This window comes from Piliocolobus tephrosceles, chromosome 1, assembly GCF_002776525.5.
Source record: "Piliocolobus tephrosceles isolate RC106 chromosome 1, ASM277652v3, whole genome shotgun sequence".
In the NCBI taxonomy this organism is placed as follows: domain Eukaryota; kingdom Metazoa; phylum Chordata; class Mammalia; order Primates; family Cercopithecidae; genus Piliocolobus; species Piliocolobus tephrosceles.
The window spans coordinates 128,502,046-128,526,356 of record NC_045434.1 but is presented as its reverse complement, the minus strand read 5'-3'; the positions used below and the strand labels follow the sequence as shown (position 1 = coordinate 128,526,356).

General features: G+C 37.1%; 1 protein-coding gene across 4 annotated transcripts in view; it reads left to right on the top strand.

Annotated features, from left to right (window-relative positions):
• Positions 1-24,311, top strand: part of MTF2 (metal response element binding transcription factor 2) — a 60,290-nt gene that overhangs the window by 19,351 nt on the left and 16,628 nt on the right. For 2 of the 4 annotated variants that reach the window (XM_023230981.2, XM_023230980.3), the window contains exons 2-9: positions 12,118-12,316; positions 12,432-12,513; positions 16,571-16,666; positions 16,882-16,982; positions 17,357-17,505; positions 20,226-20,321; positions 21,218-21,286; positions 22,410-22,533. In XM_023230981.2, the coding sequence (XP_023086749.1) occupies positions 12,118-12,316; positions 12,432-12,513; positions 16,571-16,666; positions 16,882-16,982; positions 17,357-17,505; positions 20,226-20,321; positions 21,218-21,286; positions 22,410-22,533 (916 nt within the window). The remainder of the gene's footprint in view (positions 1-12,117; positions 12,317-12,431; positions 12,514-16,570; positions 16,667-16,881; positions 16,983-17,356; positions 17,506-20,225; positions 20,322-21,217; positions 21,287-22,409; positions 22,534-24,311) is intronic. The other 2 variants (XM_023230982.2, XM_023230984.2) reach the window with 2 other exon arrangements.

Genomic DNA, 24,311 nt, shown 5'->3' with positions numbered 1-24,311 from the left:
TCCAGGCTGGTCTTGAGCTCCTGACCTTAAATGATCTGCCCACCTCAGCCTCCCACAGTGCTGGGATTACAGGCGTGAACCACCATGCCTGGCCCTCTTCTTATTAATAGATTTTTGCTGATTTATTTGGGTTCCCGTCTTTTTCTCTCTTTTGCATAGCGTTTGTTTATTCAGTCAGTATTGAGAATCTGTGTGTACCAGGTGCAGGGGATGTGTAACGTAAATAAGACAAAGAGGCAATGTCTCTACTCTTAGAGCATGGTCTTTTTTCATTTGTTCAGTGTTATCTATGCCACTTCCTCTCTTAATTTGAGCTGCAGTTATACTGCAGTTTTGTTCCTAGAAAAGTGTGTGTTGTCTCATGACTTTGTGCCTTTACATATGTTCCCCAGGCTTATGAAATCCTCTCTAAGGTTCATCTCTGAAACTACTACTCATCCTTTAAGTCTGTAGTTAAAAAGCTAAGTCTTGACGAAGTTTTGTGTGTCCTTGCCTTTTGCTCCTGGACAGATTAGATATTATTATTCTTATGTTTATTCATTATAGGAATTATACTGCGTATAGTTTTTTGGTGTGCACACGTGTTTCTCTACAAAGGCTATGTTCCTTGGTGGTATGTACTGTATCTTTCCACATTTGTCTCTCTTAACACCTGGCATGGTAACCTGGCATATAGCAGGCATTGTGTATTTGTTGAATGACCAGAGCCATTGAGTTTAAATAAAATAATCATGTTTTCCTTAACTCTCACTGGACTCTTATTATAAAATGATTTGGGGTATGGATGTTTTGGTTGGTTAAAATGTTCTGATTAATTAAAGTATACACTGAGATACCAGTTTTCAAATATAAGTTGTCAGTAGGTTAGGAGACAAATGTGTATATGTTGGTTGTTTGTAAGAAGGCTGCATTTTTGCATATGAACCATTACAAATAGGAATTGGGATTCCAAGTCAGTTGGTCTGTAATTTGTAATATAGCTTATTTGCAGTATTTATGATACTTAATACCTGCTGTAATGGTTTCAAAATTTTAACTTTGTTCTCTAATGAATGTGTTTCTTCTCAGTGTTGCCCAGTTGTAAAACTAGGGTATCTGCTGATTTTGAGCCATGGGTTCCAGCAAGGTGAGGAATGAGAGGATAACATTTACAGATGGTAAGGGGGGGATGTTTGTCTATATCGTAAACAGATAGACACTACCCACCTATACCCAGTTGTCTAGCCCCTCAGGTAAAGGATATAGAGTGGGTTTTTACATTGATAAGGTCCTGAAGAAAGACCTCCATATTTTGGCAGAGTTTATCAGTCTAAGTGTTGCCTCCCTATCTGATCACACTAAGGCAAAGCTCACCTCTCTACAAATCCTGAATCACAAGTAAAGAGATCCCATGTAGGTTTATATAACCTCAATCTTAACTGTCAGTGGACAACTAAGTACCACTAAATAGTTGAGGAAAGCCTGCTGCATCAAAGGAGAGTCTAAGATAAACAGAAAAGCAAATGAAAGGATTTACCAAGGGCTGGACAGGATGATTGAAAGAAGACCTTATGCCTAGACACATCATTATGAAATTTTAAGACATTAAAGGTAAAGGAAGATCCTAGAAACTTTCTGAGGAAAAAATGGTAACTTATAAAGGAGTAAAAGTCAGAGTGGCTTCAGATTTTTTGTTATGAATGCTGAGTGTAGTTGAGGAATATTATCAAACTTCCGAGGGAAAATCATTTTCAACATTAAATTCTGTATCTGGGAAAGTATTGGTCAATTGTGAGGATGGGATTGAAATAGATATACAAAGTTTATACAGCCTTCTGTTGTAAGCCACTGCTACAGCAAAAGAATATGGGATCTAGAAATCAAGAGTGACAAGGGGATCTTCCAAGATGACAAGGGCAAGGCTTAGAGGATAGTCATTCTAGATTGGCACAGGAACATGGAGAGCTTCAGAAGCAGGAGTTACATGTGGAAAAAAGATTTGAAATTATCATTGACAGTTTGAAACAGGAGGCAACAAAGGGATATATTAAGCAATTTTGGGAAAAATTGAAAGCAAATAAGAATATTTGATAAGGGTAGACCACTTATCTTTGCAGTGACCAATATTTACACATTGTACAATAAGTAAACTTACTGATTTAGTGAAAATAATAAGATTTGTAGAGGATGGGAGGTAGGAAATAGGAGTTGGCATAAGATGTGAATTGTCAACTTCAATAGCAAGAAGTCAGATTTGAAGTCGATCAATTTAAAAAGAGAAGTATAAATACATTATTTGTAAATATGAGGGTACCTTCAGAAGACATTGTTGAAAGAGTTAAAAAAAAACCACTTGCCTCTGAGAGTAAGACTAGAATATTAGAAGTGGTAGAGTGAGGAACTATTGATTTTCACCTTAATTTTTTCTGTAATATTTGCTATTTTTCTAAAAAACCATGTATGTAGCATTATGTTTGTATTTTTTTTTTTTTTTTTGAGACAGAGTCTCGGTCTGTTGCCCACACTGGAGTGCAGTGGCATGATCTTGGCTCATTGCAAGCTCTGCCTCCTGGATTCATGCCATTCTCCTGCCTTAGCCACCATGTCTGGCTAAGTTTTTTGTATTTTTAGTAGAGATGGGGTTTCACTGTGTGTTAGCTAGGATGTTCTTGATCTCCTGACCTCGTGATCTGCCCGCCTCAGCCTCCCAAAGTGCTGGGATTACAGGCGTGAGCCACAGCGCCCAGCTGTTTGTATTGTTTCTAGAACTAAGAAGTAGAGTAGAGCCGGCCTTTAAGCTGCTTGCTTTATGCTTTCTGTCCTTTAGGTTCAATCCTGGTTCTCTTTGACATTCTGCTTTCAGGGAAACCTCAACCAGAAAGAAGGCAACCAGTTTCAGGCTTCATTTTACATACCTATCTCAAGAGATAAAAGAGAATTCCTTCTTCATAGCTTTAATGCAGTGCCAAGCTTAAGCAGATTACCTGTTGCTTCCTTTATACCTGGGCCTTACTTTGGCCCTGTTTGACCTCACGAATTTGACCATATCTGTATGAAAGTTTTCACCAAAAATAGCACTTTTCTTAGGTTATATTATATCCTTTACATGCGATTGACCCACATATTTGCTACTTTTCCTGGGGAAGGGAAGAAATTGTGGGCAGGGGAAAGATGGCAACTAAGAATTCAGATAGTTTTTTATTTAGTTCACTAGAAGAGCAATTTGAGGAATGGATTGGGAAGAATTAATCCGTTTTCCCTAAGCCACACTCTTTTTGAATTAAACATCCAGTTTTCAAGTTCTTGAGTCAAGGTCTTATTTATTGTGGGGTAGTAAACCAAGAGTTACTGGCTTGAACACTGGATCTCAAGGGAAGAAACTTATTTGTCCAGGCAATCTCTTTCAAGGTATATCACTAGCAGTGATCCAGTGGTAGTGACTATGGGCCCTCTCTCCCAATCTTTTTATTGGGGTAAAATACGTATAACAAAATTTACGATCTTAACCTTTTTTTTTTTTTTTTTTAAGGCGATAAGGTCTCTTTTGCCCAGGCTGGAGTGCAGTGATGTGATTCTAGCTCACTGCACTCTTGAACTCCTGAGCCCAAGTGATCCTGCAGGCATGTGCCATCACGGCTGGCAAATTTTTAAAAAATTTTCTGTAGAAATGTGGTCTTGCCATGTTGCTTAGGCTGGTCTTTTTTTTTTTTTTTTTTTTGAGATAGGGTCTCCCTGTTACCCAGGCTGGAATGCAGTGGTGCAGTCACAGCTCACTGCAGCCTCGACCTCCCAGGCTCACGCAGTTCTCCCATCTCAACTTCCTAAGTAGCTGGGACTATAGGCACATCCCACTACATCTGGCTAATTTCAAATAAATTTTTTTTAGAGCCTGGATCTGTGTTGCTTAGGCTGGTCTTGAACTCCTGGCCTCAAGCAGCCCTCTTGCCTTGGCCTCCCAAAGAGCTGGAGTTACAGGTGTGAGCAACAATGCCTGGCCCATCTTAACCAATTTTCAGCGTATAGTTCAGTGATATTAAATACATTGAGCCATCTCCATAAAACTTTTTACTTTGTTAAACTGCCCGTTGTATAATGACTACCTGTTTCTCCCTCCCCTCAATCCCTGACTGCTTAAACAGGAGAGGCAGTTTGTATCTGAGATGAGGTGAGATGAGGGATATAGCTTTGTAGCTACTGACCACAGTCAACTGAGTACCCAGAAGGAGTACTGATCCCCCAATCAAAAAGTCTGTTTCTTATGGCACTTTAGTATATGAACTCAGAAAAATGTTTGCAATATGTGGAAGAAAGGGTTATAACATATAAGATGCTCTTCAAAATTATGAAAATGATTAACATTTCATTTAAAAATGGGCAAAGAACATCAACTGCAGTTTCCAGAAGACTTAGAAATTGTTAATAGGCCGGGCATGGTGGCTTATGCTTATAATCCCAGAACTTTGGGAGGCCAGAGCGGAGAGATTATTTGAGCTCAGGAGTTTGAGACCTGCTCCCATTCCTGCTAAAAATAATTTTTAAAAAAATCAGGTGGGCATGGTGGCATGATGTGTGCCTGTAGTCCCAGCTGCTTGGGAGACTGAAGTGGGAGGATCCCTTGAGCCCGGGAGATTGAGGCTGCAGTGACCCATGATTGCACCACTGCACTTCAGCCTGGGTGACAGAGAGAGACCGTCTCAAAAAAAAATTGTTAACAAACCTATGAGAAACATGCTTTTTAACTACTACTAATAGAGATGCAGACAGAAATAGAGTGTGTGTTGTCAAAAAGCAAAAAACTGATAATTCTTCCTGTTGGTGAAGGTGTAGTGACAGTGTGAGTTGGTACCTTTTGGGAGAATAATTTGACAATACCTATGATATTTAAAAATATGCATAATATGAGGATGGTGAGATATGGGTATATAAATGAAATAATATTAGCCATGAGATTATATGGGCCAGGTGCGGTGGCTCATGCCTGTAATCCCAGCACTTTGGTGGGCAAATCACAAGGTCAGGAGTGCAAGACCAGCCTGGCCAACATAGTGAAACCCGGTCTTTGCAAAAAACTAAAAAAAAATTAGCCAGGCATGGTGGCAGGCACCTGTAGTCTCAGCTACTTGGGAGACTGAGGCAGGAGAATTGCTTGAACCTGGGAGGCAGAGGTTGCAGTGAGCCGAGATCGCAGCACTGCGCTTCAGCCTGGGTGACACAGTGAGACTGTCTCAAAAAAAAAAAAAAAAAAAAAAAAGAAATTATAATTGAAACTGGATGTTACTTGCTGGTTCATTATACTTGTTTTGTCTACATTTGTAATTTTCTATTATAAAAAGGAAAAATATACATAGTATGTTATATATATAGTAATTATCTTTATTATTTATCCTATATCGTAGTTAGGAATGTAGAAGAATGAGCTTTATATTACTGCTTATGTTAAAACATTGGAAACACCCTAAATGTTCCTCCACTGGGTAATGGTAAAACGTTGGAAACATCCTAAATGTTCCTCCATTGGGTAATGGTTGGAAAGCAGTTTAGCAGCTGATACAAAGATTATTTTATGTGCTTTTATTTTATATTTACATAACAGATGGAAATCACATTGTTCAAGATACATTGTTAAGTGAGAAAATTTATAGAACAATACATACAATGTCCTGTATTTTATTAAAAACATTTATATGAGTTATAGATATGTAGTACAAATAAGAAAAATCAGGAGATTAACTTTTTTTTGTGGGAGGAGATTGCATGGAGAATTTTCACTTTTAACTATATGTTTCTATATTATTTATTCTAAACATCAGCATGTTTACCTTTGTAATCAGAAAGGAAATAATAAATTCTAAAATTAGAAGAATTAATTTGGCTTCTAATAAAGGTCACATTCTAGCAAAGAGGGAAGTAATCAGTGACAATAATGGGGTGGGGGAAACTGCATAGAGGAAAACCCTTAGGGGAGGAAAATGTACAATGATGTTTATCCTACATATATTTGAGTTGTGGCGTTATGGGTAATGTACTCTTTTCTTGCTTTGTTTTCTGTAAGTTTTTTTGGACAGAGATTTTAAAAGAAGATAATGCTTTTACAAGTTATTTATGTATGTATTTTTTGGTTTTTGTTACAGGGTCTTGCTCTGTTGTCTAAGCTGGAGTGCAGTGATGAAATCGTGGCTCACCGAAGCCTCAACCTCCTGGGCTCAAGTGATCCTCCCACCTCAGCCTCCTGAGTAGCTGGGACCACAGGCGTGTGCCACTACACCCAGATAATTTTTTTTTTTTTTGTAGAGACAGGGTCTCTCTATGTTGCCCAGGCTGGTCTCAAATTCCTAGGCTCAAGTGATCCTCCTGCCTCAGCCTCCCAAAATGCTAGGATTAAAGGTGTGAGCCACCATGCCTGGCACAAATGATCTCTCTATTAATGCAGTTTTATATAGGATTTATGTTTATGTGGGTAAAAGGTTGATGTGTATTTGTCTTAAATGTGAATGAAAGTAGAGTCTATTTTTTACTTAAAGCAAAACAGATGATTTGTGCTTAGAGACATTAGATTAAAAATGTATCCCGGGTGCCGTGGCTCAGGTCTGTAATCTGAGCACTCTGGGAGGCCGAGTTGAGTGGATCACAAGGTCAGGAGATCGAGACCATTCTGGCCAACATGGTGAAGCCCTGTCTGTATTAAAATACAAAAATTACCTGGGCGTAGTGGCATGCACCTGTAATCCCAGCTACCCGGGAGGCTGAGGCACAAGAATCGCTTGAACTCAGGAGGTGGAGGTTGCAGTGAGCCGAGATCACACCACTGCACTCCAGCCTGGCAACAGAGCAAGACTCCATCTCAAAAAAAAAAAAAAAAGTAGATAAAGATGAAAAGTTAAACTCCTTAAATATTGGTTAGATAAAAAATTTAACTCCTTAAATATAGGCGTTTCTTGACTTGAACTTTATAAATTCTGCATAATCCTTCTACCATTTACGTGTCATGCCCTATGCAGAGATTGAGGATACAAGTGTGAATAAGAGATGGACATTCCCTGTTTTGGGGGAGGTTGGTGGGTTGAAGTGGGCTGAAGACTAAAAAGGGGAGGAGACTATAGGAGTGGAGACATTAAGTGTGTATAAATTTACACTGGAGATTTGCTTGTGAATGGGAGGAAAGAGGAGGAAGTGGTGGAAAGGGAGCACAAAGAATCAAGAGAATTTTATTCTACCCCCGACCCCCAAGATCCTTGCAAGTTTTTAAGCATAGTTGAATGCTAATGAGAGGGTCCTCAGAAGATTTATTGAATGCTGGCTCTGGTTTGTATCCTATAGTAAACTTCATCAAGTTACAATCTGTCTTGCAGTTGCAGTTTCCTCATGTAAAAAGGGATCTGTAAAATCTAATCTGCAAAAATATCTCTAAAGCAGTGCTCTGAGTATTAAATTACCTCTATATATCTAGTGCCTGGCACAGTATGTGGCTCATAATAGGGACCCAAAAATGATTTGTGAATGAATATGTTGAATGTTGTGCGGTTTTTTTGTTTTTTTTTTTTTTGAGACCAGAGTCTTGCTCTTGTCGCCCAGGCTGGAGTGCAATGGTGTGGTCTCGGGTGCTGCAACCTCTTCCTCCCGGGTTCAAGCAGTTCTCCTGCCTCAGCCTCCTGAGTAGCTGGGATTACAGGTGCCCGCCACCACGCCCAGCTAATTTTTGTATTTTTAGTAGAGGTGAGATTTTGCCATGTTGGCCAAGCTGGTCTCACATTCCTGACCTTGTGATCCGCCTGTCCTGGCCTCCCAAAGTGCTGGAATTATAGGCGTGAGCCACCATGCCTGGCCATGAATATGTTGAATGTTTAATGTAGGATTAGGTACTTGGTAATCTCAGTAGTTTTTTCCTGGGGGTTTGGCTGTGAAAGGGAGGGAAAAAATGAGGAGGTGGTAGGAAGGGGGCATAAGGAATCAAGGGTAACTATAATTAGGTTAGGTCTCATTTGAGACACAGCACACCAGAAATATTAGGAGAAGCAGAGCACAAACACAAGGAGATAGAAAAATAAAAAAAATGTTTTATACCTTATGACCTAAGGATGTGCTATGCAGTGGGAGTAGTACGGTGGAGAGTAAGACAGAGACAGACCTTGCTATCCTGAGAAAAGGGGATAATTTGTTGAAGTAATCGCAAAGCATATGAAACTGGGAATGTTTGCAATTTTTATTTTTGTACAGTTTCTGCTTTGGAGTTGGAAGATTCTAGGTCTTAACAGAGACCTGCCATGGCATTCTACTGATGTCATTTTTCACCCATGATTAATTATTGTTCAGGCTTTGGCTTTTTTTTTTTTTTTTAACTGAAGGGAGGCAAAATCCGTCAAGTAAACACTGAACTTAGCTTTTTTGTTGTTGTTGTTGTTTTGAGACAGAGTTTTGCTCTTGTTTCCCAGGCTGGAGTGCAATGGCGTGATGTCAGCTCACTGCAACCTCCACCTCCTGGGTTCAAGAGATTCTCCTGCCTCAGCCTCCCGGGTAGCTAGGATTACATACATGCGCTACCACGCCAGGCTAATTTTGTGTTTTTAGTAGAGACGGGGTTTCTCCATGTTGGTCAGGCTGGTCTTGGTCTCCCAACCTCAGGTGATCTGCCTGCCTCGGCCTCCCAAAGTGTTGGGATTACAGGTGTGAGCCACTGCACCCTGCCCCTTAAAGCTTTTTTCAAAGTTGATGGCTAATAGAGTTATTCCCATACTGTGAAGGCATTAAATTGTTTCAAACTCTGGAGAAAGAGGATTATTACCCTCTCCTTGAGCATCCCTGATGATAGAGAATTCATTGTGATTCTTCCTGCATTTTTACTTATGTTCTCTTGCACTGATCTTGTCAGACATTTAAACTTTTTAACCCCTGTAATTACACTACCGAAAGTGCCTTCTCCTCACAACTGACTATGGTACAGAAAAACAATGTTAGATAAAATTGCTTTGTGCCTTAGCATGAATCAAGGCAGTGGCATCTAACTGTACTTGTATTCTTCGTTGTGTATTAACAGTAAAAAACATAAACACACACACACACACACACACATACATATATATGTGTGTATATATATACATACCCCCAAACCTTATTTCACTTAAGAATTTTTTTTTTTTTTTGAGACGTAGTTTTGCTCTGTTACCTAGGCCGGAGTGCAGTGGTGTGATCTTGGCTCACTGCAGTGTCCGCCTTCCAGGCTCAAGCCGTTCTCCTGCCTCAGCCTCCTGAGTAGCTGGGATTATAGGCACGTGCCACCATGCCTGGCTAACTTTGTATTTTTAATAGAGATAGAGGGTTTCACTATGTTGGCCAGGCTTGTCTTGAACTCCTGGCCTCAAGTGATTCACCTGCGTCGGCCTTCCAAAATGCTGGAATTACAGGCATGAGGCACCGTGCCGGCCAGGTTTTTAATATGTGTGATAAAGTAGAAATGGCATAAGGCACTTGTGCCATTGTTTGAGTTGCCAGCTGAACTAGCAGCTTTTTCATGGAACACCATTTTTACTTGAAACAGCCATTGAGTTCTGCATAAGGCAGGTATTTTCTTGAAGTGACAATCTATGTTTTATATTTACCTTAATTACCATTTTTTTTTGTTTGTTCCTGTAAATTCAAGTTAGCATCTTGTGTCTGTCCTTCCTTCCATTTTTCTCTTTTCTTTTGACAGGTTCTCTCTCTGTTGCTCAGGCTGGAGTGCAGTGGCACAATCACAGCTCACTGTAGTCTCGATCTCCTAGCCTCATATAGTCCTCTCACCCCGGACTCCTGAGTAGCTGGGACCACAGGCACATGCCACAATGCCTGGCTAATTTTTATTTTTTAATTTTTTTAGAGACATTCTCCCTGTGTTGCCCAGGCTACTCTTGAACTCGGAATCCTCCTGCCTCAGCCTCCCAGAGTGCTGGGTGTACAGGTGTGAGCCACGCTGCTCTTGGCCTTGTGTCATTTCTTTGAATCAGTTGAAACAGTTTTGCTCCTATACACTTCCTTTGTGCTATTATTGCCAAATATATTACATTTCTGTATATTATGGGTCTAACAATTATGTACATATTGTTTTGTATACTTGCTTTGGAGGGAATATGCATTTATGCTGTATTTTATAATTTTGTTGGTGTTCTTTTGTGTGTGTGTGTGTGTACATACATGTATTTTAATTTCTTTCTGGGTTTATTGATTTCAGTCATAGTAGTATTCATTGTAAGATGTCTCTGCTAATAACAAATTCAGTTTTTGTTTATCTGGGAGTGTGTATTTCACCTTCATTTTTGAAAGATAGTTTTGCTGGATATAAGATTCTCTGGTGACAGCACCCATTCCCTGCAGCCTGCGTACTTTGAATATGTCATCTTACTGCCTTCTGGCCTTTGTTGTTTCTGATGAGAAGTCAACTGTTAATCTTATTGGGGTTTCCTTGTACGTGATATATTGTATTTCTCTTGTTGCTTTCAAGATTTTTTTTTTTTTGCTTTTCAGCATTTTGTGAAAATGTGAAAATGCTTTTCAGCATTTTCAGCATGATGTGGCTGGGTGTAGATCTCTTTGCATTTATCCTACTTGGAATTTGTTGAGCTGCTTGGATGTGTAGATAATGTTTTTCAGCAAATTTGGGAAGGTACCAGTTATTTCTTTGGATATCTTTAAAATGTATTTCTTTCAAACTGAAACATTGTACCCATTAAACACTAACTCCCTGCTCCCCATTCTTCCTAGCAGTTGGTCGCCATTCTGTTTTCCATCTCTGACTTTTTGAGTGTCTAGGTACCTCATATAAGTGGAATAATTGTCCATTTTGTCTGGCTTATTTCACTTAGCATAATGTCTTCAGGGTTCATCCATGTTTTAGCATCTGACAGGGTTTCCCAGAATTTCTGTATTTTTAGGTATTGAAAGTAGATATTCCTAATACTTAGGAACTTTTTGAAACTTTTTTCTTTAATTTTCCTGCTCATTTTATTTTTACTAAACTTTTATGCTATTTTTAGAATTATTGTCTATCTAGTTTTACATGTCACTGTATGTTTAATAGTGAAAAATCTAATTTGGAGAAGTGAAACCAAGCACTGCTTTGTTACTTTTAAGAAAGTTGATGGTGGTATGCTTTGCTGTTTATAGAATGTCTAATACATAAGTTATAATGTAATTTCACAGTATTTAATGTTACTTTTTTTTTTTTTTGCCTTTAAGTACTCTTATAGTGTACTTTCCTTTTTTTTTTTTTTTTTTTTTTTTGAGACGAGTCTTGCTCTGTTGCCCAGGCTGGAGTGCAGTGGTGTGATCTTAGCTCACTGCAACCTCCACCTCCTGGGTTCAAATGATTCTCCTGCCTCAGCCTCCCCAGTAGCTGGGATCACAGGTGTGTACCACCACGCCCGGCTACTTTTTGTATTTTTTTGTAGAGACAGGGTTTCACCATGTTGGCTAGGCTGGTCTTGAACTCCTGGCCTCAGGTGATCCGCCTCGGCCTCCCAAAGTGCTGGGATTACAGGCATGAGCCATCGCACCCAGCCTTATAGTGTACTTTCTATTTGTGTATAATTTAATGAAATTGCTGGTTATCAATTTTTTTTTTTTAACTCTCAGTCTGCATGTTTGCTCAGTTCAGTAGTGATTCCCTGTAAGGGGAAGGTCCTGACTGCCCTTCCTTTGAGTGTGAAAAGTATGAATAACACCCAGCTATCCCTTGAAGTCACTGGTTAATGTGTCTTAACTGCATGTGGCATAATCAAGAGATTAAAATGTAATTCACTTTTATTCTTTAACTAAACCCAGTCTTGAGATTCAAGACATTATTTGCTCATGACCATGGCCTGCGTACCTCAACATAAAGCTGTTATTTTGATGACAGCTACCTTGAATGTGTTATCTTGGAGTGTTTGCTGAGTCTTGGCCTCACTTAGAGTAGGCAGTGAATGGATATTGAGAATTGTTATCATTTTGTTTTAAACTGCTTTGTTTTGAGAGTATTTATGACTTGAGGTACTTTTTATATTTTTCTTTGTCTTAAGGTTTTTAACAAATGAAAAGCTTTAACATATAAAATAACATGTAAAATATCCCACTGGTATAAAATAAGCTCTATAAGTAAGTCTTATATATGGTCTTTTATTCTCTAAACAGAGACTCTACAGGGGCAGGTAATTCACTGGTCCACAAGCGGTCTCCTTTACGTCGAAACCAAAAGACCCCAACATCCTTGACCAAGCTGTCTTTACAGGATGGACATAAAGCCAAAAAGCCAGCATGTAAATTTGAAGAGGGTCAGGATGTCCTAGCTAGATGGTCAGATGGCTTGTTTTATCTTGGCACTATCAAAAAGGCAAGTTACTTTAATGTATCTTTTGCTGTTTTTGCAGTAAGCATTTAATAATCTTAATTTAACTTCATGTTTTTAATTTTAAGAGATCACCGTTAAGTATTTCTCTGTATTGCAGATAAACATATTGAAACAGAGCTGCTTCATCATATTTGAAGACAGTTCTAAATCCTGGGTTCTCTGGAAGGACATTCAAACAGGCAGGTGCTACTATTTCTCTTGAACATGATTTAAATTAAAATTTGATTTTCTTCAACTTGTCATATTATGATGTTTTCTGTTGAATACAGTGTATTTAGATAACTCAGTATTACTTCTGAGGAGAAGTTAAAAAATCAGCATAGTCTTTATTATAGACCATAAGAAGAACAAGAATACTCTAGAGGACAGATGCATCAGTAATTTATACCTGTAAGCAATATTAAGACCCTTCTAAGAACTTTGAAGAAAAATCTTTGGTAACTAATCTAATCTCAGTAACAGTTTGGGATTCAATTCAACTGTTACTTGCTTATATTTGCAGAAAGCAAGTGTTTATTGGGAGCATACTATTTGTCAGTTGATTTGGGAAATTAGGACATATAAAACTGATTTGGAATAATAGAAATATTCTTTAAGAGTGATTTAAAATTACCATTTAGTTATGGGTTTTTTATGTTTAAATGGGAAAATGAGGCTATATTTGTGTGCCAATAAAAATGAATACAAGTATGCCTTGGTTTGGTTATAGGTATGCTTCTTGTGATGATTTCTATATTATTAGAAACTATGATTATTTTCATGCTTTTAGCATCTGCTAAATATAGATGTTTTTCCAGGTACCTCTTTCATGCAAAGTACTTTTAAAAATTACCGATGTTTACTGAAAACCTGAGTATTTTAGGTGTCATTAAAGCCCTACTTTTAGTTTTCCTGTTGCTGGGTTAATAGGCCTATACTAAGACCTGTGTTTTCTGTATTCTCATAGAAAAGAGATAAATTTTCTCCCCAAAGGGTAGATACCTTGCCAAAGTATTTAACGATTGGGTTTTATATTTGAATACCAAGTACAATTTTATGGTAGGTTTCTGCTGTGTTTTAGTTCTTGACTTTACTCCTAATGTTTCTTAAAGAATAAAAAAGTTTTGGTAAAGGAATGGAAATGTTCTAATTATCATCTATATAGTTGTTACTCAGGGCTTAGGTTGGGAACTAAGTAGCTTTAACTGTGGTAAAATGTTTTTCTAGAGAAACTTTTTATGGTTTCTGAACTGATAAGTTTAAAGGACTAAAATTACGTTTTGAATCTGAAATTGAGGAGCCAGAGAAAAGTGTGACTCATAAAATTTAAAGGGATAGGAGATCTCCAACACTACTAATATCGAGCAGATCTTACTACCCTGCACACAAAATTATTCTTTTTTCATTATTTTGTAAACATAGGTCTCTCTGTAATAGCAGTGAAACATGTTATGCTGCTTTTTACTCCCCTTCCATTAGCTTTGTATTTCTTTCAGCTTTGAAAGATGTTTTGGAGTTTCCTGTGGATTTAATGTAATAGGTCTGTCCATCCTTTTGTCCACTTCCTCCTTTCTGCTTCTCCTTCTTTGCTTTTAAAAGTGGTAGAAAAGAAGAAAACCAGTGTTACCTAGAGATAGAAAGTTGTTGTGTGAGGGGTCCTTTCCTGTTCTACAAGTGCCGCACCCAGTATGTCAGTTTAATGTTTTGTGGTTGTTCCTTCTTCACTGGTTCCTTTTGCTGTTCCTGGAATTACAAAGGATTGCTCCTGGTCATTTAACTCTTAGCACCCTGATAGTAGCACATATGAAACTTGTAGTTGCTATAAAAATGAATAAATGAATCTGAAACCTGCGTTATGGCATATTTCAGTGAGGAGTGGGTTTAGTAGTTTTCTTCCCTGTAAGAAACCTGCCAGTAATACATTTCAAAACTTAATAAATTATATTTATCGAATGAGTTTCTTTTAAAAATTTTACATAAAAAATATTAGTAGTGAACAGGGTAAAATATATCATGTTATAACTGTTACATAAATGTAAGAGGGTTTTAAATCTTAGCATCTAATGCTGTTTTGGTTTCTGTGAAATGATATACTCTTGCATTGCTGGTGGCAGTGTAAGTTTCTATTTTGGTTGTTTAGCATTTGCATTAAGTGCAAAAGTTTATAATGATCTAATAGACTCATTTCTAGGAGTTTATTCATAAGAAATAATTCAAAAAATACTAGGTGAAAAATGTTTCCTGAGCTTTATTTTAACAACAACAATAAATTTGGTATTTCTAAGATGAAGTGGCCAAGGCTTTCTAGTCAATTGGATTTAGAGTAAGGGAGACTATAGAAGATTACTAAGCTTTGTAGGAAGGTTCTTGTAAACTTGATGGTAACAAAAAATATATATATATATGTTTGATTTCACAAGTAAAAGTTAATTCCCAGTTTCTTCGGGATTGTTTCTTGGGTCACTATCTCACTACCCACCTTTTCTGAGGAATTGCCTTCCCTCTCATTAGTCCAGGTAGTTACATTGAGTGTCAGTCAGGTCAGGCACCTACCCTAGGGGGGCTGTCATTCCATTTCCAGGGAATTGTAAATTTTCACAGAGAGTTCCCAGGCTTAATCTGGTTGCTCTCCTGACCGGAACCATAAACCAGAAGCTATGGGAGACCACCTTCAATGAAGTGTACCAGGAAGCAAACAGCTGGGCTCAGTGCCTTATGTCTGTAATCCCAGTGCTTTGGGAGACAGAGGCAGGAGGATTGCTTGAGCCCAGGAATTTGAGACCATCTTGGGCAACACAGGGAGATCCTGTCTCTACAAAAAAAAAAAAAAAATTAGACAGGCATGGTGGCACACGCCTGTGGCTCTAGTTACTTGAGAGGCTGAGGTGGGGGCATTGCTTGGGCTCGGGAAGTCAAGGCTGCTGCAGTGAGCTGTGACTGTGCCACTTCACTCCAGCCTGGATGACACAGCAAGACCCTATCTGAGGGGAAAAATAAAAGGAAGCAAACAAAGCAGGAGCATGAGAGACCAAAACAAGCAAATAGGAGAAATACAAAAGACAGATTCCCCCTCTCCAAAAAAAGAAAAACAGTTGGTAACCTGTATGTCCGAGAGTAGAGTAATCATGAAGTAAATTGGGTTCTTTCTGTTAGATGTAATACTATGCAGCTATTAGAACTTAACAATTTTGAAAACTAGCTGTGTGAAAAATGCTTTTGATAGAAGAAATATTAGGTAGTATTGATGAAGCATCTTGTAGTGGAGAGAGCATGGATTTTGGCACATCTGGGTTTGAATACTAGTCTTGATGTTTTCTCAGGGTCTTTGGGTTAGTTACTTTGTCTGAGCCTCAGTTCTTCTCTGTAAATAGTATATTTGTAAGTTAGTTGTAGGATTAAACAAAATATATCAAGAGCCTACACAGTGCTTGGCCCATAGCACAAAATTGTAAGTTTCTATTGTTGTTATGTACATAAAGTGTGTGTATTGTGAATTTGACTCTATTGAAACAGACGAGAATACTGGAAATGATAATGTGTTAGGGTGGTAAATTGTATTATAAATTTTGTGTGACTTTTTTTTAGAATAAAAATGTCAAAGGAAGAAATAATTCACTTGTTCTGCTAAAAAAAAATAATTAATTGTAGGACCCCAAAGTTTCGTTGCAATGGTATTTTGTTAGGGTACATTATTGGATACCATATTTTCAGATTTCAGAAACTGGAGATTAAATAATTACTGTTCAACCTGTTTAATAAATTAGTAAGTAAAAGGAAATGCTCTGAATTCAGAGAGAAAGAGGTAGTTTACATATCTTCCTTGCTTTTTTTCTTTAATTTCATGATATTAGTGGTGTAGGATAAGTGAATGTATGTACATGAATAGATAAGTATTCTATAAAGTAGCTCTAGTGTTCGCAAACCTCCTCTACCTGCTGTTGCCCATCCCTCATCTCCACCTTCACCTTTAAGAGTGAGAATATGAGAAATGAGTAATAAGGGAAGATGCTTGAGAGCAGTTTAAATTATGCCTTCTGCTAAAAAGCAGATTAAATTATGAAAGTAGACAGGCATGTTAAGTTAAAGGTAGAAAGAACACAGAGAACAGAGAGATACCATTTTGTGTACTTTGTCTTGTGAAGCATTATAATATACTTAGCAAACATTGTCCATATGTGCTGCCTATTGAGTCATAAAAGTGGTTTTGTTATATGGAATTTTTTATGTCTCTTTTTAAATGTGTTTTAAATATTTTAGGAGCCACTGGAAGTGGGGAAATGGTCTGTACAATATGTCAAGAAGAGTATTCAGAAGCTCCCAATGAAATGGTTATATGTGACAAGTGTGGCCAAGGTAACATGATTTCTTTTAATCTTGTGGAAAAGCTGTTACATACTGAATGCCTATGTTGAAGATTAATGAGTAAAAATACTTTACATTGATAATTTGAAATTATTATGCTGTTTATTAATTATGTTAATGTAGGAAATACTACTAAAATGCATCTTGAAATTGTGTTGAAAGTATTAATGAAATAGAATTTGCTTTATGCTTTTTTTGATATTAAGGATATCATCAGTTGTGTCACACACCTCATATTGATTCCAGTGTGATTGATTCAGATGAAAAATGGCTCTGTCGGCAGTGTGTTTTTGCAACAACAACAAAGGTATATTTTAAGTGTTTTGGGCTAACGCCTTGATGGAATCTGTAAGACATTCTCAACATGATGATTGTGTACACTGAAAGTTTGAATGAAATGAGCAATGAATGCTGGGTAGAAAGAGGTGCTATTTATTTGACTAATGATGCTTAAGTGACTTTTTAATGATGCTTTCACTTACTTGATGATAGTAATATGGGAATTGGTGCAGTAATTTGAAAGAAGAAAAGAAAAATAGAGATTATTATTAATCAGACAGTTTGTGATATGGTAAAAGTTTGGAAAGGAATTTCTCCAGAAGTGTCAGAGTCATTTTTAAAGTATAGAATTGTGTTTAAAATTTTAGCCTTCACTCTTTCACATTTTTTCCTCTAATGTAGAGGGGTGGTGCGCTTAAGAAAGGACCAAATGCGAAAGCATTGCAAGTCATGAAGCAGACATTACCCTATAGTGTGGCAGACCTTGAATGGGATGCAGGTCATAAAACCAATGTCCAGCAGTGTTACTGCTATTGTGGAGGCCCTGGAGAGTAAGTAAATATAGTTATGTAATTCCCTTTAAGTAATTTTTATTTGCTTGCCTTATCTATTTTTCTTGATTATGTTGTGTGAGTGATGCTGAATTGCAACTGTACAAACACATCAGTGAAGAAAACAAGGGGGAAAATCTATTATTTTCATAAAAAATTGTTTTTTGTCTAGTTTTTTATCATATCCACACATTAAAAAATATGTGTATAAGTCTTATATTCTGGAAATTTAAAGTGAATTATAAATATTGTCATAAAGTTAACTATTGAGGGAAAACATTTATTGCAGGGGCCCAGTATCAGTAGTTTCATTGAATGTCATATTTAATGTGATTGACCATTTAGAAAATGGTATATTTAATATTATAATTTGAATGGAAGAGGAAAAGACAAGTTTTTTAAAACATAAAATCAACACGGAATTTTTTCACAGACAGATTACTGCTTCTACGTATTTTCATTTCTTTCTTAAAGCGATAGGGCACAGATTGTAGTATGCAGTGACATGATCATAGCTCACTGCAGCATTGAACTTTTGGGCTCAAGTGATCCTCCTCCCTCAGCCTCCCAAGTAGCTAGGACCACAGACATGTGCCACTACACCCGGCTAATTTTAAAAGGTATTTTTTTTTTTTTTTGTAAAGGCAGGTTCTTGCTATGTTGCTCAGGCTGTTCTTGAACTCCTGGCCTCAAATAGTCCTCCTACCTTGGCCTCCCAAAGCTGGCTGGGATTACAGGCCTGAGCCACCCTGGCCTGGAGTAGAACTTTTATTTTCTTCCAGAACTTTTTCTTTGCATATATAACTTGGCCAACTGTTTGGTGCATGAGGCCTAGCTTTTAGCCTGTTTTGGCTTTTGACATACCTTCCTCATGTTTGATTTAAATTTAGAGACTTGTGACTCTTCCTTTCATTTGAACACTTAGAGGCCATTGTAAGATTTTTTTTTTTTTTTTTTTGAGACAGGTTCCTGCTCTGTTATCTAGGCTGGAGTGCAGTGGCATGGTTATAGCTCACTCCAGCATTGAACTGTGCTCAAGCAATCCTTCCATCTCAGCCTCCTGAGTAGTTGGGACCACAGGCATGTACCACCACACCCAGCTAGTTTTAAAATTTTTTTGTGGAAATGGAGTCTTGCTATTTGTCCATGTTGGTCTCCAACTCCTGGCCTCAAGTGATTCTCCCACCTTGGCCTCCCAAAGTGCTGGAATTACAAGCATGATCACCACGCCTGGCCCCCACTGTAAGATTATTAATTAGCCTAATTGCAATATTGTTGTGTCTCAAGTTACAGGAAGCTTGAGGAGAGGGAGAGGGATAGGGACTGGCTGGTTGGTAGTAGTCAGAACATATACAACATTCAGTGATTAAGTTTGCCATCCATGTGGGCACAGTTTTTGGTGGCCCAAAATAGTTATAGTAATAACATCAAAGACCACTGATCACCATGAAAGATATAATATTAATAGTAATGAAAAAGTTTGAAATGTTATGGGAATTTCCAAAATGTGACACAGAGACGTAAGGTGAGCACATGAACCTAGAAAAATAGTGCTGATAGACTGAATCAAGGTATACCTCTGTTTGGAAATGGTGCCTTTTATTATTTTCAAATAAAGATAACCGTATCAAAACCACATACTAGCTGGGTGTGGTGGTGTGTAGCTGTACTGCCAGATACTTGGGAGGCTGAGGTAGGAGGATCCTTTGAACTCTGAAGTCTAGCTTGGTCAGTATAGCAATGTAGCCCTATCTCTTAAACCCAAAATCCATGTCCTAACTGAAAAGAGAAGATATATTTCTTAGATGAAGATTCAATTTTAGCATCTTTAGCTTTCTCAAACAGATCTATAGACCATACACTGAAATACAGCTAAACCTGTCAAAAAGCCTTTTTACCTGGTAGAGTCTTAGGTTAGATTTATATTAATGTTAAGCAGGTTTATTAAATCGTTATATTCTTTTTATTATATTGACAAGAATAATAGAAACACAGTAAAGATATAAACTAGAATGTTTATAATCTGAAAGCTGCCTAAGGCAATTTGATATTTGGGGCAAACAACAATACCTCTGAATCTGACCCCTCCTAGGGTTTAGAGAATTGATGTGAAAAAAATCCAAGAGGCCTGGCATGGTGTTTCTCGCATGTGATCCCAGCACTGTGGGAGGCCGAGGACAGGCCTGGGCCCAGGAATTGGAGACCAGCTTGGGCAACATAGGGAGACCCCAGTTTTACTTAAAAAAAAAAAAAATTTTTGCTGAGCTTGGTGTTGCATGCCTGTGGTCCTAACTACTTGGGAGGCTGAGGTGGGAGGGTCACTTGAACCTGGGAGGTTGCGGCTGCATGAGCCATAGTCATGATGCTGTACTTCAGCCTGGACAGCATAACAATATTTGCCTCTTAAAAAAAAAATAGCCTAGGCTTGTGTTTTAACAGAGCTCATTTTACTAGTGTAGGAGCCAGGCATTTTTGACTAGAAGTAGTAGGTGTATCTTTCAAAAGCTTATAAAATTTCGTGAATAAAAGAGAGAAGAGGGATGAAATAGCCGATATTATAAGCCTTTTTGGGAACGGAAATATTTACAGTAAGTATAGTAGAAATGTGATACTTTAATTAGAACAGTATTGTGGATTATGCCACTTTTTTTTTTTTTAAGAAATGAAACTTTCCCTTAAAACAGGAATTTTAACGTTAACTTTTTTGTTTTTTTTAATAGCTGGTATTTAAAGATGCTACAGTGCTGCAAATGTAAGCAGTGGTTTCATGAGGCTTGTGTGCAATGCCTTCAAAAGCCAATGCTATTTGGAGACAGGTGAGAAGGGCATTTGAACTTTACTAGCTGATTTTTGTCACTTTTTAATTGTGGTTATATTTGCGATTTCAGATTTCCTAAAGATAGTTTCAATAGTGATTTGGAAAGGGGTTGTCTCAGAAGGAAAATATTGAATAATATACTTAAAATATACATAACTTTTGTGCTTTTGGATTTTATTCCAGAAAGCTTGTAAGTATTGTCAGTGATTATATTTGTTCCTATTGACCCACAGTACTCTAAAGTATTCTCTTTGGTGTCTTCCTTTAAAGAACCTCAAAGGGATTGTATTAGAATTGGAAAAGACCACAGGGCCTTGTTAAAGACACAACTATACTTTAGATATAAAAAGTTTGTAAAAGCAGACTTAATGTACTTTCTATATTAGAAGAATGCAAAGTAGCACCATGAGCTCCAGGAACAAAAAGCTAGACCACTAAGTTTGACATCTGAAAACCTGGTTTTAAATCTTGGCTTATGCCACTTAATTTTCTTTCTGACCTTAGGGAAGTTCACTTGTCCCTTTGGGGCTTATTACGTTATTTTGAGCATTGAATTAAACGATGTATATGGGAGCAGCCATCACAATTCCTGGCACACACAAGCGATCGATTAGTAAACTATGAGTATGTGTGAGTCTGTGTGTGACCTTTGAAGGTCTCTAGTGGTTAAAAAAAAAAAAAAAGATCCTTTCTCTTCACAGATGAACTGTTTCATTATTTGTTATTGGAAAAGAACTTCCCTCAATCATAGAAAGCATTGTAATTTAAATTATATTTTGTTTTGAGTATCAGTCTTTATATCAGCTGTAGGTTATTCACTCAGTGAATATTAGCTGTAATAGTTTTATCTGATTACTCACTATAAATCTTTCTCTTCTTTTTTTTTTCCCTTAGATTTTATACGTTTATATGCTCTGTCTGCAGTTCTGGACCAGAATACCTCAAACGTCTACCATTACAGTGGTAAGTGTGGACGTTTCTGTTCAAAAAAGAAAAAAAGCCATTTTCTTAAACCTACAAGTTGAAACTCTATATACATTTACTCCCTTAAGTAAAAATAGGTTATTTATGCTTGGCTTTATTTCTTTTATTTACCCTCATGCCTGATGTCATCTTCACTAAGTAACATCCAGTTGTATTGCTAAATTAATAAGGCTGTTCAGTGTTGAATGTCATAAATGAAACTTTCAGATATCCTTTAGACCTTCTAAATTCTTACTCATATTTCTAGTTATTTTGAACTTCAGAATAGCATATAGTAGAAGAGAGATAGGTATAACAGATATGCTAATTTCTGCTTCAATGTAGTAATTCTTGTGTATTGGAAGTGTGATGAATTTTAGAGGTTTACTAATAAAATGCTTACAGTAAGTACTTACAGATCTTTGTTGTATTTTACATATTTTAGCAATAGCTAGGATTTAACCCATGAATCAGATAGTTTGGTTAAGTATGGTATATTCTGTAGCTTATATCCGGAAGTGAAAACGCAAAAATCTTGATTGTAAGTTATATTTTTTTAAAGCCAGATCCTCTTTGAATACATTTTCAGAAGTAATTCGTGGCCAGGTGCGGTGGCTCTCGCCTCTAATCCCAGCACTTTGGGAGGCCGAGGTGGGTGGATCTCCTGAGATCTAGAGTTTAAGACCAACCTGGCCAACATGGTGAAACCCCATCTCTACTAAAAATACAAAAAATTAGCCTAGCATAGTGGTGGGCGCCTGTGATCCCAGCTACTCGGGAGGCTGAGGGAGGCTGAGGCAGGAGAATCGCTTGAACCTGCAGGGCGGAAGTTGCAGTGAGCCGAGGTTGTGCCATTGTACTCCAACCAGGGCAATGAGCAAAACTCCGTCTCAAAAGAAAAAAAAAAAGAAGTAATTCTATATTTTCTAGTTTATAGTTGCTATTCAGGATAAGTGAATGTTTAGTCACTATTTTCTAGTTATTTTTATATGTAGTGATTTATTGTGGATATGACTATCCGTCTAAATCTCTTTGCATTTTAATTACTGTTTTATAAAGAAACTGATTTCTTAGCAGTAACTAAAAACATTGTTTTGTGTATTTGATTATTTTTGGATTCCAGGGTAGATATAGCACACCTATGCCTTTACAACCTAAGTGTTATTCATAAGAAGAAATACTTTGATTCTGAACTTGAGCTTATGACATACATTAATGAAAACTGGGATAGATTGCACCCTGGAGAGGTAGGTGGTCTGAGAACTAACTTCAGTAGCTACTTGATGTCTTTTTTTGTTTTGTTTTGTTTTTCAAAAAACAAGTAAGACATATGTATAAGTCAGATAATAAAATAGAATTTTATTTTTAGTTCTGGGTACAAATAAGTTTGGTATGGATATCAGGACCAGCCTTCTCATCCTCCTGTGTGTTTGTTGCCTGTTGACTCTGGAAATTTGTAGAAGGAGGAGGTATATTATTTGATTCTTCCATTTTCTGAAGTGAAAATCATTGTAGTTACAGAGAGAAGGGAGGGAGAAATCTTTAGTTTTGGGTATCTTACTCATATTTTGACCTCCTTTTCTTCTAAGTTTTCTATAAACTTAGAGATGTAACCAACATTCTTCCTTCCTCTCTTGTTGGTACTCCTTTATATATTTCTGACTTGTAGGAATGGTGGGATCTAATAATATTGTTAGAAAAATGAGTTTATAGAGTGAAGCTGCCTGAATAGAAGATTATCCCCTCTCGTTCTGACATCTCATTTTGCTTCTCATTTTTGAAGTGTAACTACCTATGCTGGTTTACAGTCTTTTTTTTATAAGAATTTAAAAGTAATGTGTGTTCATTGAAGAAAATTTTGAAACTAATGAATAGCAGAAAGAGTAACTGGAATAGGTTTAATAGGGACTTTATTTTTAGCATTTATTTAGAATTACCAAAGTACATATATTAACTACTTTTAGTTAAAACTAAAAAAATTGTTTTATAATATGTGGAGTTTATATGTATATCTTAGTCATGCTTTTTTTTAGGTAAAAATTTTGCAAACTGATTTGAAGTTTAGGAAGAATTTCTTGATTTGTGAAGGACATCCTATTTCATATCAAATAGGATATCAGAGGGCTTTTTTGGGGTTTATGGGATATCAGGGAGAACATAATACATGATTTATGATTTAGTTTGTAGTTGTAAAATCTAGGATGTTATTGAAATTCAGTTGATGAATTTTTGAATTCATCATTTGAGTTTTAAATGTTAGATATTGGATTATCATACAAATTTTTGTTAAGTTTTCGGTTAAATACCTTTTTTTAGATGACGTTTGAAAGAGAGTGATGTGTACATTTGATAATTTTTTTTTTTTTTTTTAAGACGGAGTCTTGCTCTGTCGCCTAGGCTGGAGTGCAATGGCGTGATCTTGGCTCACTGCAACCTCCGCCTCCCAGGCTCAAACCATTTTCCTGCCTTAGCCTCCCGAGTAGCTGGGATTACAGGTGCCTGCCACCACGCCTGGCTAATTTTTGTATTTTTAGTAGAGATGGGGTTTTGCCATGTTGGCCAGGCTGGTCTTGAACTCCTGACCTTAAGTGATCCGCCCACCTTGACCTCCCAAAATGCTGAGATTACAAGCATGAGCCACTGGGCATGGCCACATTTGATAAATTTAAATAAACTGATTCGTAATCAGAAAGTCAGGGGTAAAGCATTAGAAGTGACTATAGTGGTTTTTGTAATTATCTTAATATTTAATGCTATAATTTGTTTAAAAATTCTAGCCATTATTCTTTTAGCACTTTGTATGCAGATACATATGTATACCTGTTAGTACACTGTATGCATTACATAATGAAATTCTCTAGTAGTTACTTGATGATGTAGATATTGGGTATATATAATATAAAGCCTCAAGTTGTGCTTATTTCAAGTTCTGTCATTTTTAAGTAAAATTTAAATTTTAGTGTTTAGACTTTATTCAAGAGGCTGGAAATATAAGAAAATGAAAATCACATTTAGTATATTTTTC